The sequence below is a fragment of the Armigeres subalbatus genome, chromosome 3, assembly GCF_024139115.2.
Source record: "Armigeres subalbatus isolate Guangzhou_Male chromosome 3, GZ_Asu_2, whole genome shotgun sequence".
Classification (NCBI taxonomy): Eukaryota; Metazoa; Arthropoda; class Insecta; order Diptera; family Culicidae; genus Armigeres; species Armigeres subalbatus.
In genome coordinates this window covers 10660028-10674875 of record NC_085141.1, presented here as the reverse complement: position 1 = coordinate 10674875, position 14848 = coordinate 10660028, and the positions used below count along the sequence as shown (strand labels likewise).

At 41.8% G+C, this 14848-nt stretch overlaps 2 protein-coding genes across 2 annotated transcripts in view; one reads left to right on the top strand and one right to left on the bottom strand.

Moving 5' to 3' along the window:
- Positions 1-14848, bottom strand: part of LOC134219474 (pickpocket protein 28) — a 187059-nt gene that overhangs the window by 57903 nt on the left and 114308 nt on the right. The window lies entirely within an intron of this gene.
- LOC134226227 (apyrase-like) lies at positions 7284-9145 on the top strand. Its single transcript, XM_062706847.1, has one exon. It carries the CDS (start codon positions 7404-7406, stop codon positions 9051-9053), a length of 1650 nt encoding a protein of 549 aa, XP_062562831.1. The 5' UTR covers positions 7284-7403; the 3' UTR covers positions 9054-9145.

The following is a 14848-nucleotide window of genomic DNA, read 5'->3' as shown; positions in this document are numbered from 1 at the left end:
TGGTTCCCACCGAGGTTGGTTACCCGTTCCCTAAGGTTGCTCGTATCCCGGCCAGCACCTCGCGGAGGTAGGAATAGGAGTTGCTGAGTAAGATGCTAACGACCGCGAGATGGGGTCTATTTTATTCCTTCAGGTACGCGAAGTACCAATAGTACGCTTTTCCCACCATTTGCCGTGCCAAATTCCTAAAGAACTTGAATTTCTTGAATTTCTATATAGCTTCCTGCAGGAATTCCTTCGGATTTTTTTTCAGGGTTTTTTTCGACAAATTCTCAGGAAATTACTTCGAAGATAGATACAGAAATTCTTTTGGAAAGCATGAAGATCTTTTTTTGAAAATTCAAAAAAGGAATTCTAAGAATTCCTTCATATTTTCCATAAAGAATGCCTTTAAAAGTTCTTATAAAAAAATCTTTTCCCTTAAAAAACACTTGCATCTTGGAAATTTCTTCGGAAATTCCTCAAGAGATTCCTCCCAAATTTACATAACGATTTTTTCAAAAGAATTTCTTCGGAAGCTCATTTTGAGATTTGGTCGGAATTCCTACGGAAATTCTACAGAAATAGGATAACGGGATGTGATGTTAGGGGCCCCACACACGCTCCGATGTGTTATACAACTTTGGTTCCGCCCCCAGGAAATTTGGTTGAGTAAAGTCGGATCGTCTGTGGGCAAGTTGTACGACTGTCGGACGGACGGTTTCAAAGTTGCAAAGTTGGTCGGATGAAATCAAAACAGTTTGATTTTGCTCCGACTTGTGGTGGGCGGAGTCAAATGTTGTACAACCAAGTTGCATTGTGTGTGGAGTTGTTGTACAACACTGTTGCTTTCAATTCTTGTGGAATACCCAGGAAATTTTGAACGATTTCCTATGGAAAATCCACAGATTGAAAAAGAAAAAAAAACTTTCGAAAAAACTTCAGGAGGAATACATTGAGGACTTTCAAAAGGAATTCAAAGAAGACCTTCCGGAAGAATTCCAAGAGGAATACATGGAGGAACTCTATTCCTGGAGGAACTTCTGAAGGAATTCCTGGAGGAACTTTCGGAGGATTTCCTGGAAAAACTTCCGGAGAAATCCCTGGAGGAACTTCCGGAGGAATTGCTGGAGAAGCTTGCGGAGGAATTCCTGGAGAAACTTCCTGAGGAAGTCCAGGAGGAACATCCTGAGGAATTCCTAGAGGAATTTCTTGAGAAATTCCGGGAGGAACTTCGAAATTCCTGGAGGAATTTCGGAATTCCGGGGGAAACTTCCGGACAAACCCGTAAGGGAAATTTCAGAGGAATTCCTGAAGGAACTACCGGAGGATTTCCTGAAGCAATTTCCGGAGGGACTCCGGGAGAAATTTCCGGAGTTATTCCAGGAGGAACTCCGTGAGGAACATCCGGAAGAATTCCGAGAGGAACTTCTGGTTGTATTCCGGGTTGAACTTCCGGAGAATTTCCTGGAGAAGCTTCTTGAGGAATTCCGGGAGAAACCTTCTGAGAAATTCCTGGAGGAACTTCCTGAGGATTTCCTGGAGGATTTTGAGAAGGAACTCCGGGAGGAGTTTCCGGAAGAACTCCGGGAGGAATTTCCGGAGGAACTCTGGGAGAAACATCCGGAGGAATTCCGGGAGGAACATCTGGAGGAACTTCCGGTTGAATTTCGGGTGGAACTTCCGGAGCAATGCCTGGAGAAGCTTCTTGAGGAACTCCGGGATGAACTTTCTGAGGAATTCATGGAGGAACTTCCGGAAGAATTCCGGGAGGAACTTCGGAATTCCTGGAAGAACTTCGTAATTCGAAGAGGAACTTCGTAATTCGGGGAGGAACTTCCGGAGAGATTCGTAAGGGAACGTCCGAAGGAATTCCTGGAGGATTTTCCAGAGGATTTCCTTGAGGAATTTGCGGTAGAACTCTGGGAGAAATTTCCGGAGGAACTCCGGGAGGAACATCCGGAGGAATTCCGGGAGAAGCTTCCCGAGGAATTCCGGGAGGAACTTTCGGAGGAATTCCGAAAAGAACTTTCGGAGGAATTTTGTGAGGAACTTGAACTTGGAACTTAGGAGGAATTCCGGGAGGTACTTCCGGAGGGATTTCGGGAGGTACTTCCGGAGGGATTCCGGGAGGTACTTCCGGAGGAATTCCGGGAGGAACATCTGGAGGAATTCCGGGAGGAACATCCGGAGAAATTCCGGGAGGAACTTTTCGAGAAATTCTAGGAGGAACTTCCGGGTGAAGCTTCCGGAGCAATGCTTGGAGGAACTTCCGGTGGAATTCCAGTAAGAACTGTCGGAGAAATTGCGGGAGGAATTTCCTGAAGGATCTCTGGAGGAACTTCCGGAGGAATTCCTGGCAAGAACTTCCGAAGTAACTCCGGAAGGAACATCCTTAGGAATTACAGGAAGAACTAATGGAGGAATTCAGGGAGGAATCCCGGGAGGAACTTTCGGAGAAAATCCGGGAAGCACTTTCGGAGGGACTCTGGGGAAAACTTGAATTTGGAACTCTGAAGGAATTCCAGGAGGCACTTCCGGATGAATTTCGGGAGGAACTACCGAAGGAATTTTGGTAGAAACTTCCGGACTTCAATAGGAATTCTGGGAGGAATCTCCTGAGGAATTCCGGGAGGAACTTCCGCAGGAATTCCAGAATAACTTCCGATTGAATTCCGGGTGGAGCTTCCGGAGCCATCTTTGGAGGAACTTCCGGAGGAATTTCCAGAGGAATCCCGAGAGGAACTTCCGGAGGAACTTGCAGAGAACTGTCGGAGGAATTCTGGGAGGATCTTGAACTGCGAACTTCGGAGGAATCCCGGGAGGCACTTCCGAAAGAATTCCGGGAAGAACTTCCGGAGTAATTTTGGAAGAAATTCCGGAGGAATAACGGGAAGAACTTCCTGAGGAATTCTCAAAGGAACTTCCTGAGGAATCCCGGGAGGAACTTCCGGAGGGATTCTTGGAGGAACTTGAACTTGGAACAATCCAATTCTATTTTCTGGAGGAACTTCCGGAGCAATTAAGAGAGGAACTTACGAAGAAATTCCGGAAGGAGCTTTCGAAGGAATTTAGGGAGGAACTTATGGAGGAATTCAGGGGAAAGCTTCCAGAGGAATTCCGCGAAGAACCTTCGGAAGGAACTTCCGGACGGAACTTTCGGAGAAATTTCTATATAAATTTCTGGAGGAGCTCCAGAATAAACTTCCAGAGGAACTCCGGGAGAAACTTCTGGAAGAACTTCCGGAGAAATTCCGGAATGAGCATCCGGAGGAATTCCTGTATAAACTGTGAAAATCCGATTCCAATACAATTCCATTCCACTTCCAATCCAATCACAATCAAATACAATTTCAACTCTAAACAAATTTCAATCGCATTCCAATCCATCATCACTAAAATTTCAATAACATGCCATTCACTTTCCAATAAAATTCAATTCAATCCACAACCAATTTAATTCTAATCCCATTCCAATTCAAATACAATCTAATTGCACTCCAATCTAATTCCATTCCAATTCAGTATTCGTGAAAAAGCACATCAGCATATACAGAAAGAAAATGACTAAATATTACGTTTGTTGAAGTTTTGGTTGTACCAACTGTTCGTCAGGCGGATGTACAAACTGAATTGCTCGCACACACTTGGGGGCGGAGTCAAAGTTGTACAACATGTCGGAGCGTGTGTGGGGCCCCTTAGGCCTGGATGCAACGTTGGCTCATCATGCAAATTAATCAATAATTCAACAATAATATATTGTTTTGTTGAGAGATATTTATCAAGGCTTCTTTGAAAAAGTGCACTTTTTTTTTGTATCACGCCGACTTTATTTATATTACGCAAGATTCATGCCCTCTCAACAGATAAAGGAAATAGGCGTGCGTGAAAAATTGCTTTGACCTGGTTTGTTTGCAACAACTTTAGTAGGCAGGCAGTGCAAGAGATTTTTATTTTGTCCAATAAAGTAGTTTTTGGATTGAACTTACCAATTTCGCACATTAGATGAACACAATTCCACTATTTTAGCATTCATGTTAAATTCACTATTTTCATTAGTATAGTGAAACAATTAACCAAAACTTTTTAGAACAATATTAGAACACTCGTTGCCAAAATTCGGCTGATGATTTTCACTTGATGTAGCACATTATAATTGCCTACCTTACGGATTATACAAACGATTTACAGTGAATAATGCACCAACATTTCATGGGCCGAAAAAGCATCCAGCACCTGAGCCGAGATTAGGAAAATTTAGCGAACATAAAATCCATTTCGCACGAAACTTTTGATGGATAAAACAATAGATTTTTAACCATTATTGTTGTTATTGAATACTTTGCGTAATAACCAAAAGTAATAAAGCCGTTTGGTGGCATAATTACGGTTAGATCTTCAATATATGAATATTTAAATTGATAATGTACTCAACCACAGCATAATAGGCTAAAGTTTGAGCCTTATACCCACCATCGGAAATTGTATTAGGGAAACCTCCCGAAATAGTAATTGTTTCAGGAATTTCTTAGAGAAATTCTTCCTGTAATTCCTTAAAAGATCCCTCTAGGGAAGAATTCTTGGAAATCCTCCAGAATTCCTTCAAATCTTCATCCAGGGATTCCTTCGGAAATTCCTCCTTAAATTCAATTTGATATTCCTTGAGACCTACGGATATTCCTTCAAAAATTTTCTCGGAAATCACTTCAGAAATTCTTTTAGGAATCATTTGAAAATTACTTTAAAAATTCTTTTCGAAATTTCTTCTGGAAATGCCTTTTAAATTTCCGTTGAAACTTTTCGGAAAATTCTTTTAGTATTTTTTATTTCATTCTTCAATTCTTGCGGGAATTTTGGTTATATATGGTATGGTTTTACTAAGATGATTTCTTGGAGGAAGTTTCCAAGGAATTTCTGGATAAATTTACAAATGTCTTTCCAGAGAATTTTCCGAAGAAATGTCAAAAGGAATTCCTGGCGTAATTTATTGGAGGAGTTCTCAAAAGAATTTCTGAAAGATTTCCTAAAACATATCCGTGAAAATTCCTAAATCAGTTTCTGAAAAAATAAATCCTAAAGGAATTTGCAGACAATTTCCTAATGAAATTACTGATTTCTCGTAAAGTAATTTTCGAAGGTATGTATTCTTAAAACAGTTTCAACAATTCCTGAAGGAATATCCTAATTTTAATTTTAATTTTTAACGAATACCTCCTCTGAAGAAATTCCTGAAAGAACTCGTAAGGAATCATCGAAGAAATTTTCAAAATTTTCTTATATTACCTTCTTTGAATTTCCAAGGGAATTTCTGGATTTATCTGCGAAGTGATTTCCGGAGGATTTTCTGGGGAAACCACAAGAAGAAAATTTTGTCCAACACTTGTGGAAGGAATTCTTGCCGGAGAAATTACTGAAAGAATAGAATTTCCGTTAGTATTCGAAATGAAATTATTTTTCAAAAGAGTTTCTATAAGAATTTCTGAAAGTACTCTTGAATTTTTTTCAAAATCTTGGTGGTGTTTCCTGAAGAATTATTTACGAAAAAATGGCAGAAGGTAATTCCCCAGGAATTCTTGAGAACATCCGGAGAATTCAGGTCAGTAGTAAATCCCGGTTTTGACTCTGGAATTGCTTGCTAGAAAATCGTAATTACAGTCTATACATTATCATACAGGTATTGCGAGTTTTTGGAAAAATATTTAAAAAAAATCCTAGTGACTTTTCAATTATAGACGATAAAATACATTTAAAATTTCGTTACATTCAAACTGCATGACATTTTTGTAAATTAATTTATCGCTTGACGCTTCCAATTATAATTCTTACTACTGATGCCAAATTATAAATGAATCAATTACGCCAAAAATGCTGGTGCCCCACCTTTATCAGAACTCTGGGGGTACCAGTGGCTATTGGCCTGATCATTTTCGTAAAACAAAACTAAATTCCCGTCGAATATAGAATTTTGTGAGTCAATCATAAAATGTTAAGTACTTTAATAAAAATGTCTTTAATGCACCCCATTTTCATATCACTGAGAAAAATTCCATGGTAATGGTTACTATTTTGTAGACTACGCCATGTTTTTAAGGTGATTATAGAATGAAGCCCGTGGTGAATTTCAAATTCACCACACGTTTATCTACATACATTTCCAAAACTCCAAATCTGGCGTAATAGTTTTCGTACAGTGCCGAAACTCAAATTATGATTGTTCAGCATAACTAAGCAAAAGATCTACCATTATTTCAGCCTCATACGCGTCATGGTTCTTTCATCTCGTGCCCTTGAAAAAAATATTGGAAAAGCACGTGGTTTACAAAATGGCCGATTTCTGGCTTCATTCTATAATCACCTTAAAACAACCACAAATTTTCAGTTAAATTAACCACGCATTCGGACAAATTCACCACTGATTCAGTTCATGCAACAACATTCCACCAGGACCACAGTTGATTTTTACTGCGCGCATGGTAAAATCAAACGGGTTTGTTGTTTGCTGAAAATCGTCGGTGCGTATTCTTAAATTAACCCTCGGAATGGTAGTTTCGACCGCAACATTTTTTTGCGTACACTGAGAAAAATTCCATGGTAATGGTTACTATTTTGTAGAATACACCATATTTTTAAAACAACCACAAATTTTCAGTTACATTAACCACGCATTCGGACAAATTCACCACTGATTCAGTTCATGCAACAACATTCCACCAGGTCCACAGTTGATTTTTACTGCGCGCATGGTAAAATCAAACGGGTTTGTTGTCTGCTGAAAATCGTCGGTGCGTATTCTTAAATTAACCCTCGGAATGGTAGTTTCGACCGCAACATTTTTTTGCGTGTACAGGTATCTGCTGAAACATATTTACTTTTCCTACCTCACGCTCACAGTACAAAAGCGTAATCGATTGATTATTTTACCTATTATCAACTGCTATATCGGAGCAAAATTCAATTCCAGCAATCGCAATCAATATAATGTCGTCTATTTTTTTTTCTCTTTTTCGCAAATCCGGTTATCAGCATATAAACTAATCAAACTTTCTGCAATCAGACGACGATATCATTGTCGTATGAGATATCGCATCTCATTTTGCATTATGGGGTGTAACTCCGGCTCCGGCACACTGTTTGCTCACGTAGTTCTCGGTCTCGCTCATTGTTCACTCGAATCTCAAAGTTTAGATTGATAAATTACCCCATTCGGGAACTACATTGTAGCTTTAGCTACCCACTCACCACTTCAGTCAGCTGTTCTACCCGCACGTTTGACTTCCAGCGGCCTGAGAGTCATTCTTATCAGTTTTGGCCACACTCACATGCGCTCTTAGAAACCATTCATAATCGGATAGGTCAACGAGAAGTTGACGCTCAGAATAGTTCAACAGCTCGTTCGGTGCGGTACGGGTCGGTTTTCGTTGAAGATGGCCCATCTGACTGCAGTGTTGCTGCTGCTTTCGTTTGTAGCTAATGCGCTGGGTGCAGGAATTCTGGTGGGCAAACAGGATGCGCTCTATCCTCTGACGTTGATCCACTGGAACGATTTTCACGCAAGGTTTGAGGAAACGAACGTTCTTTCAACGAAGTGTGATGTGGAGGCTGGGGAAAAGTGCATCGGCGGTTATGCCAGAGTGGTTTCCGCGGTGAAGAGCTTGAGCGAGCAGTACAAGGAACAAAATCCGGTGTATTTGAATGCCGGCGATAATTTTCAAGGGACGTTTTGGTACACCTTGTTGAGGTGGAATGTGACGAGCTATTTCCTGAACTTATTGCCGGCGGATGCGGTGACGCTGGGAAATCATGAGTTCGACCATGGGATCGCTGGTGTGGTGCCGTTCTTGGAATCACTGAAGTCTCCGATCGTGGTGGCGAACATTGACGACAGTGAGGAACCGACAATGCAAGGAAAATATCAAAAATCGGTGGTGATCGAGCGTGGTGGTAAAAAGATTGGCATTATTGGAGTGATACATCATTCGACAAATACGTTGAGTATGACGGAGCGTTTAAAATTTCTCGATGAAATTGAAACGATAAATGCTGAAGCAGAGGAGCTGAAAGCGAAAGGCGTGAATATTATTGTAGTTTTGTCGCATTGTGGATTCACTATTGATAAGCAGATTGCTGCAAAGTGTAGTGATGTGGACATTGTCGTAGGCGGTCATTCGCATACGTTCCTGTATAATGGATCGACCGAGGGGTTCCCGGATTCTGCGGAAGATGTTTATCCAGTGGTTGTGGAGCAGACTAGTGGCCGGAATGTGTTGGTGGTACAAGCATCTTGTTTCACGAAATTCATTGGTAGGCTAACAGCATATTTTGACGAGGATGGCAATTTGATACATTGGGAAGGAAATCCGATTTATTTGGATGAATCTGTTCCTTTGGATCCACTAATAGTACAAGAGATGGATCCTTGGAGACAACAGGTTGATGTCTTGGCCTACAGGGTAGTAGGTGCATCACAGGTGCTACTATCAAAGGATCAGTGTCGAACTGGTGAATGTAATTTGGGAAGCTTTGTAGCCGATGCTTTTGTGGATTACTACACCCAACGACCGGAAAGTCCAAACGAGTGGACCTATGCATCAATTGGGATTACGAACGACGGAGGAATGCGAACTTCATTGAAAAAGGGCACTTTGACGTACGATGATGTCGTGACATGTGTTCCATATGAAAACACAATCGATACATTTGATATTCGCGGACAGTACTTGCTAGATGCATTAGAATACAGTGCGAGTCGATTCAACTCAGCGGACGTCCTGCAGGTTTCGGGGATTCGAGTCACATACAATGTCACAAAACCTTCCGGCAATCGTGTAGTATCCGCGGATATTCGTTGCCGCGAGTGCAAAGTGCCGCGTTATGAACCCCTGGATCTGAACAAATACTACCGCGTTGCCATTGCTGCTTGGATTGGTAACGGTGGCAACGGGTACACGATGTTCGGCGAGCATCGCACCAATCCGAGAGTTGGACCCCTCGACATCGTTGTCCTGGAGCAGTACGTAGCCAAGATGACCCCAATAATGAAGGGAACGGACGGTCGGATCCGTGTCATAACATAAAATTTAAAACTTATTGCCTGAGCCTTCTGTGTAATGTATATTTCTTAGGTGTTAGTTCTCAACCTGAATAAAGTGTGCAGTAAAACAAATGACGAGTAGGAAAAAAGTTTTCTCATGTTTTCCCTCTGGCAACCAAAAAAGTTCAGAAAGAAAGTTTTCCCTGCTTCGCCGGCTTCGACGATGAAGCTTATCTTGTAGGTAATTCTCGTTTGCCATCCTCATCACCATCATCATCGAGCGAACGTGATAAAAAGGTTTCGTTCGCCGTAGCAACGGAAAGCTGGCAAATGAAGGAAATTTGCAGATCAATGAATCCATCCAAATTCCATCATCGTCGGGAAGCAAATTAAAGTTCAATCAACCATCGTCGTTATGCTTTTTGTTGTTGTTGCTGTCGTTTAAGCTAGATTGTTATATTCATAATTGATTTTCTACGCAAAAGCTTCAGGTCGAGACGAACGTTTTCGTAGATGAATGGAGCTTTTTGGCCTCCTCACGCGATACGGTTCAGTAGGTGGTGGTAACTTTGATTATCGTTTCCTTGTTCTTGGAATTCGGCAACGACGTTCGCAGCCATCTCACGGATAATTAGATTGATGTAGAAATTAATTAGCGTAGTCGCGTAGCTTATGCTTAATGAGCTGGGTGAGCGAGTGATGTAGTGACGGGACTTTCAGTTGATTTGCGGGAAATAGAAAAACGCAAACACAGGTCAAAGTTAATTGAGTTTATGAAGATTATAGGGATTAGGGACATTCTATATTGTAAATATTTTGGGTGACGATGTGTAGTTCTTATGCTTTAGCTTCGAATTCCTTAATTATATGATAAAATAGGGTTACGGTGGTTTATTTCCAGACATAGGGTACAAAATTTACTACAATCATCATTAATTTATTAGCTAACATCTATAATAACTATACACGGAAGAAAAAAAGTACCCAGCGTTGAGTTTTTTAAACTTATTTTTGAGTTATTTTTTCTCTTCTCTTTCATCCACTCTTTCTTCTGTTGCCAAAAACAAAAGAGCCAAACAATCCAACGACGCCAGTTCAATACGGGAAGCCAACTTTGAGTTTTATTACCTGAGGTCGAAATTGAGTGAATTAAACTTACATTTGGGTAAATAAATCTTCCGTTGGGTCCTTTTTTAACATGGGGGTAAAGGCAAACTACTTCGACCCTACTTACTCAATTTTGGCTTCCCGTACGGATGTTCGAGGTTGGGTGAATTAAATTCACTATTGGGTAGTTTATTTCTTCCGTGTAGGTTCACTCGAACACATGCGACGCAACTGTCGCTGGGCAACTGTTGCCGCGACGCTATCGATGAGTCATTGCATGCAAAGTTCCATTGACGCTTCTATACCAACGTGACAGACATTCACAATCGCCCAGCAACAGTGGCGTCGCGTGTGTATGGGAAAACTTTTATACTGAATCACCAATATGACGTTACGTTTTTGCAATTCTGAGCTAAATTGAGCAATCAGAACCAATTTCCAGATCGAATGAGTGAAGGAGGTGTATTTTCCTATATACATATTTTGGCTGAAATCCCCTGATATTTGAACAACATTGACTCCACCTCTCGTTTAGTCAAGCAACCACCATGTTCTACCAACAGCGGCACGAACACTCAATTTTTCGACCAACAATATCACACACGAATGACCGAAGCACCAACTTGAACACCAACCAAAAAATATATGGGGGTTCGTGCTACTTCACTACAAACACTCAAACATGTTCGGCGAACCTTCACTCCGCCCCCGACAACTCAAACCAAAATCAAACCGCTTTGATTTTTTTTCCAACCGATCCGCCAACTCTCAAATGGTTATTCGATCAACTTCACACACGGTCAAACAAAACAGCAACCTGTAGTATTCAGAGCTAATGTTGAATTAATAATTTTATTTTTTAATATTTATGGGATGCCAGCAGAATAAAATTGATATAATCCAATGCACCGCATGTCTTCGTACACCTTATCACAGACAAACAGACATAACACTCGTCAAATTTCCATCGTTCACTGCTTTACAGGTCAATTCAAATAATCATTAGTTGGCAAATCGATCACTCGTAGCGCGCACATCGGTTTTGCTCTAGTTTGACGTTTGCTCACTACCGCCATCTGGTTCGTGATTTGCCCAACTAACTGAAATCAACAGATGTCGTTAGTGTATAAACGACGATGAATTTGATGAGTGGATGTTCAATGTGTTATGTCTGTTTGTCTGTGACCTTATACTCTAGTACTTTTGTTTCGAGCTGGGTGCAAACATCGCAATCGAAGGAAGTTGGATTATTGGTAAGGTTGCTAGGGGCAAAACATACTTTTGCATATAAACAATAAAGACGGACCCATAAAAAAAATAAAAACGATCCGTAAATAACATCTGAATGTTTCATAAAACGCTACCATAAAGCAACTGGGGATATTCGCCTCCTCTACGATATCTCATGACGCTTAAGGTCATTCCTGACGGAATCCAAGTTTCAAAGTGCTCGCGTTTTCGGGGGCACACCACTCGATACGGAGGAGGCGCACAACTGTCATTTTTGTTGATTTAGCTTTGCTGCGTCGCAGCATGCGTGAAATAATAAAAATGACTGTTCTGCGTTACTTTCGTATCGAGTGGTGTGCCTCCGAAAACGCGAGCACTTTGAAACTTGGATTCCGTCAGGAGTGACCTTAAGCGGGGCGAAGATGAATGCAACGATGCCTGTGAAAGACGCGAATGATCAGTTATTGACCGACCCAACTGACCAGCTGAAACGCTGGTTCGAGCACTTCGAACAACTTTTTCAAGTGCCAGCCAGGCCATCACCACCTCGGCATGATCTGCCTAGGATCCGACGTATAAAACGCGTCAATACCGAAGCTCTATCACTGCTAGAGATTCAAACAGCCATCCAAAGCATGAAATCGAATAAAGCCCCAGGGGTCGATCGCATATCATCCGAGATGCTCAAAGCTGACCCCATGACATCCGCTCAACTACTGCATCGTTTATTTCGTAATATCTGGGACACTTTCCCGGTCGACTGAATGCAAGGTATCTTAGTGAAGGTACCCAAAAAGGGTGACCTGACTGTATGCGATAACTGGCGAGGCATTATGTTGCTGTGTACCGTTCTCAAAGTCCTATGCAAAATTATCCTAGCCCGGATTCAGGAGAAGATCGATGCGACTCTCCGGCGGCAGCAGGCCGGATTCCGTGCCGGAAGATCCTGTGTGGACCATATTGTCACGCTCCGCATCATTCTGGAGCAGGTCAACGAATTCCAAGAGTCCTTTACTTGGTATTCATTGACTACGAAAAAGCTTTCGACCGTCTCAATCACGAGAATATGTGGGATGCCCTGAGACGCAAGGGGGTTCCTGAGAAAATCATCGGCCTCATCTAGGCACAGTACGAGGCCTTTTCGTGTAGAGTGCTGCACAATGGGGTCTTGTCCGACCCTATCCGGGTCGTAGCTGGTGTGAGGCAAGGATGTATTCTATCACCGTTACTGATCCTCATCGTGATCGACGAAATTCGGCGATTGACCGTGAATCAAACCGCGGGCTGTTATGGCAGCCTATAACCATGGAGCACCTAAACGACTTCGAATTGGCTGATGACGTTGCACTCCTCGCTCAACGGCGCTCTGATATGCAGAGTAAGCTCAACGACCTTACCGAGCGCTCCTCTTCGGAAGGTTTAGTCATCAACGTCAACAAAACCAAATCGTTGGATCTAAACACGGTGACCCCTTCCAGTTTCACAGTAGCCGGGCAAACATTGGAGAATGTTGAAAGCTTCCAATATCTTGGTAGACAAATGGCGTCAGACGGCGGTACCTAGATCGACATAGGCGCACGGATCAAGAAAGCAAGGGCTGCCTTTGCGAGTTTATAAGTGAACGCACCAAAATACGAATTTTCAACTCTAATGTGAAATCTGTGCTGTTATACGCTAGCGAAACATGGTGTGTATCAGTGGAGAACACTCAGCGGCTGCAGGTGTTCATCAACAGATGCCTGCGGTATATAATTCGGGCCTGGTGGCCTCACAACTGGATCTCAAACAACGATCTCCATCGTCGTTGTCACCAGAGGCCGATAGCAACAGAAATTCGGGATCGGAAGTGTGTGGCTGGGTCGGCCGCACTCTACGTAGGGGCGGAAACGAAATCTGTAAACAAGCATTAGACTGGAACCCAGTGGGACATCGCAGCAGAGGCAGACCCAGAGGCTCTTGGCGGCGAAGCCTCAATAAAGAAATAAAAGAAGTCGACCGAAATCTAACCTGGCAACAGGTTAAAGCGATAGCTGGGCAATGCTCAGGATGGAGGTGTACAGGACCCATAAGTAAGTAAGTAAATAAGACGTGTAAAAAACATGTTATATAACAATTGAATCGAGAAACCATTACTCATTATCAAAGAGGAACTCCAACAGGCTTAACAAAGTTTTCGACAAGAAAAAAAATCCAAATGGTTACAAAGTATTCTTATAATGGTCGTCAAAAAACTGTCCACGCTGACAAAAAATGACAAGGATAACATATTTCTTTTTTTTGCGTTTTTTTTTAATTTCTCGTTTCCGATTTAATATACATTCTTCTTCTTCTTCTTATTGGCATTACATCCCCACACTGGGACAGAGCCGCCCCGCAGCTTAGTGTTCATTAAGCACTTCCATAGTTATTAACTGCGAGGTTTCTAAGCCAAGTTACCATTTTTGCATTCGTATATCATGAGGCTAACACGATGATACTTTTATGCCCAGGGAAGTCGAGACAATTTCCAATCCGAAAATTGCCTAGACCGGCACCGGGAATCGAACCCAGCCACCCTCAGCATGGTCTTGCTTTGTAGCCACGCGTCTTACCGCACGGCTAAGGAGGGCCCCTATACATTACTGTTCGTTTTTAATTTCAAATTGTTTTGTTTACGTGATTTTTCTTTATCACAGCCTTCAATTCATCACGGGAGTAGAATTAATGTTTGTGCTAAATGTCGCTCCAAAAATGTATTTTACGGCTAGTTTTCGTGAGTTGAGCTCGCACAGGGCAAAAAGCTTTTTTTTGTTTTTGTCTTTATTAAAGAGAATTTCAGCACTAGGCTGGCTCGTCTACGATAAAAAAATAAAAAGGAAAAGCTCTTGATCACGAGAATGAGCACTGTGGCTACTCCGTTCTTGCTGTATTTAAGTAGAGAACCATCAGTGGTGTTCGAATGCAGGTCAATTAGGAAATAGTGTAACCATTCAGGGAATATTCTCGCGGTTTTACTAAAACGGTGGCTTAAGCGCCACTCTCCAAGAGAGACCACCGGTCGTGTTTGATTTGCCCGACTTTAAAGGGATCACTACGCTCAGGGAAACTATCGAACGGTTCGCGGAATAATGTACAGTAAACTTTCCCTTACTCGACATTGAAAGGACCATTTATATTTTTCTTCCAAAATATCAAACACTTTTCATAACATGTAGAAATACAGTTTAGGGTCATTTGACAGAATGTCATTTGGCTGAATATTTTAAATTGATTTCCTTATTAAGAGAAGAGAGGAGTGAGATGTTCGAAATGAATAGTGAAAAGTGAGAATTGAGAAGTAAGAAATGAGATGTTCTAAGTCAACACTTCTCACTTTTCACTATTCGGGGTGTAGTCACTTCGCAGTTCTCACTTCACAAATTTTTCACCCCTAACTTCTCTAGGGAAGCAGGTAGGAAGGAGTAAGAATAAAGAAAAGGAATAAAGTTGAAAAAACTCGACTTTCACCTCACTGTTCACTTA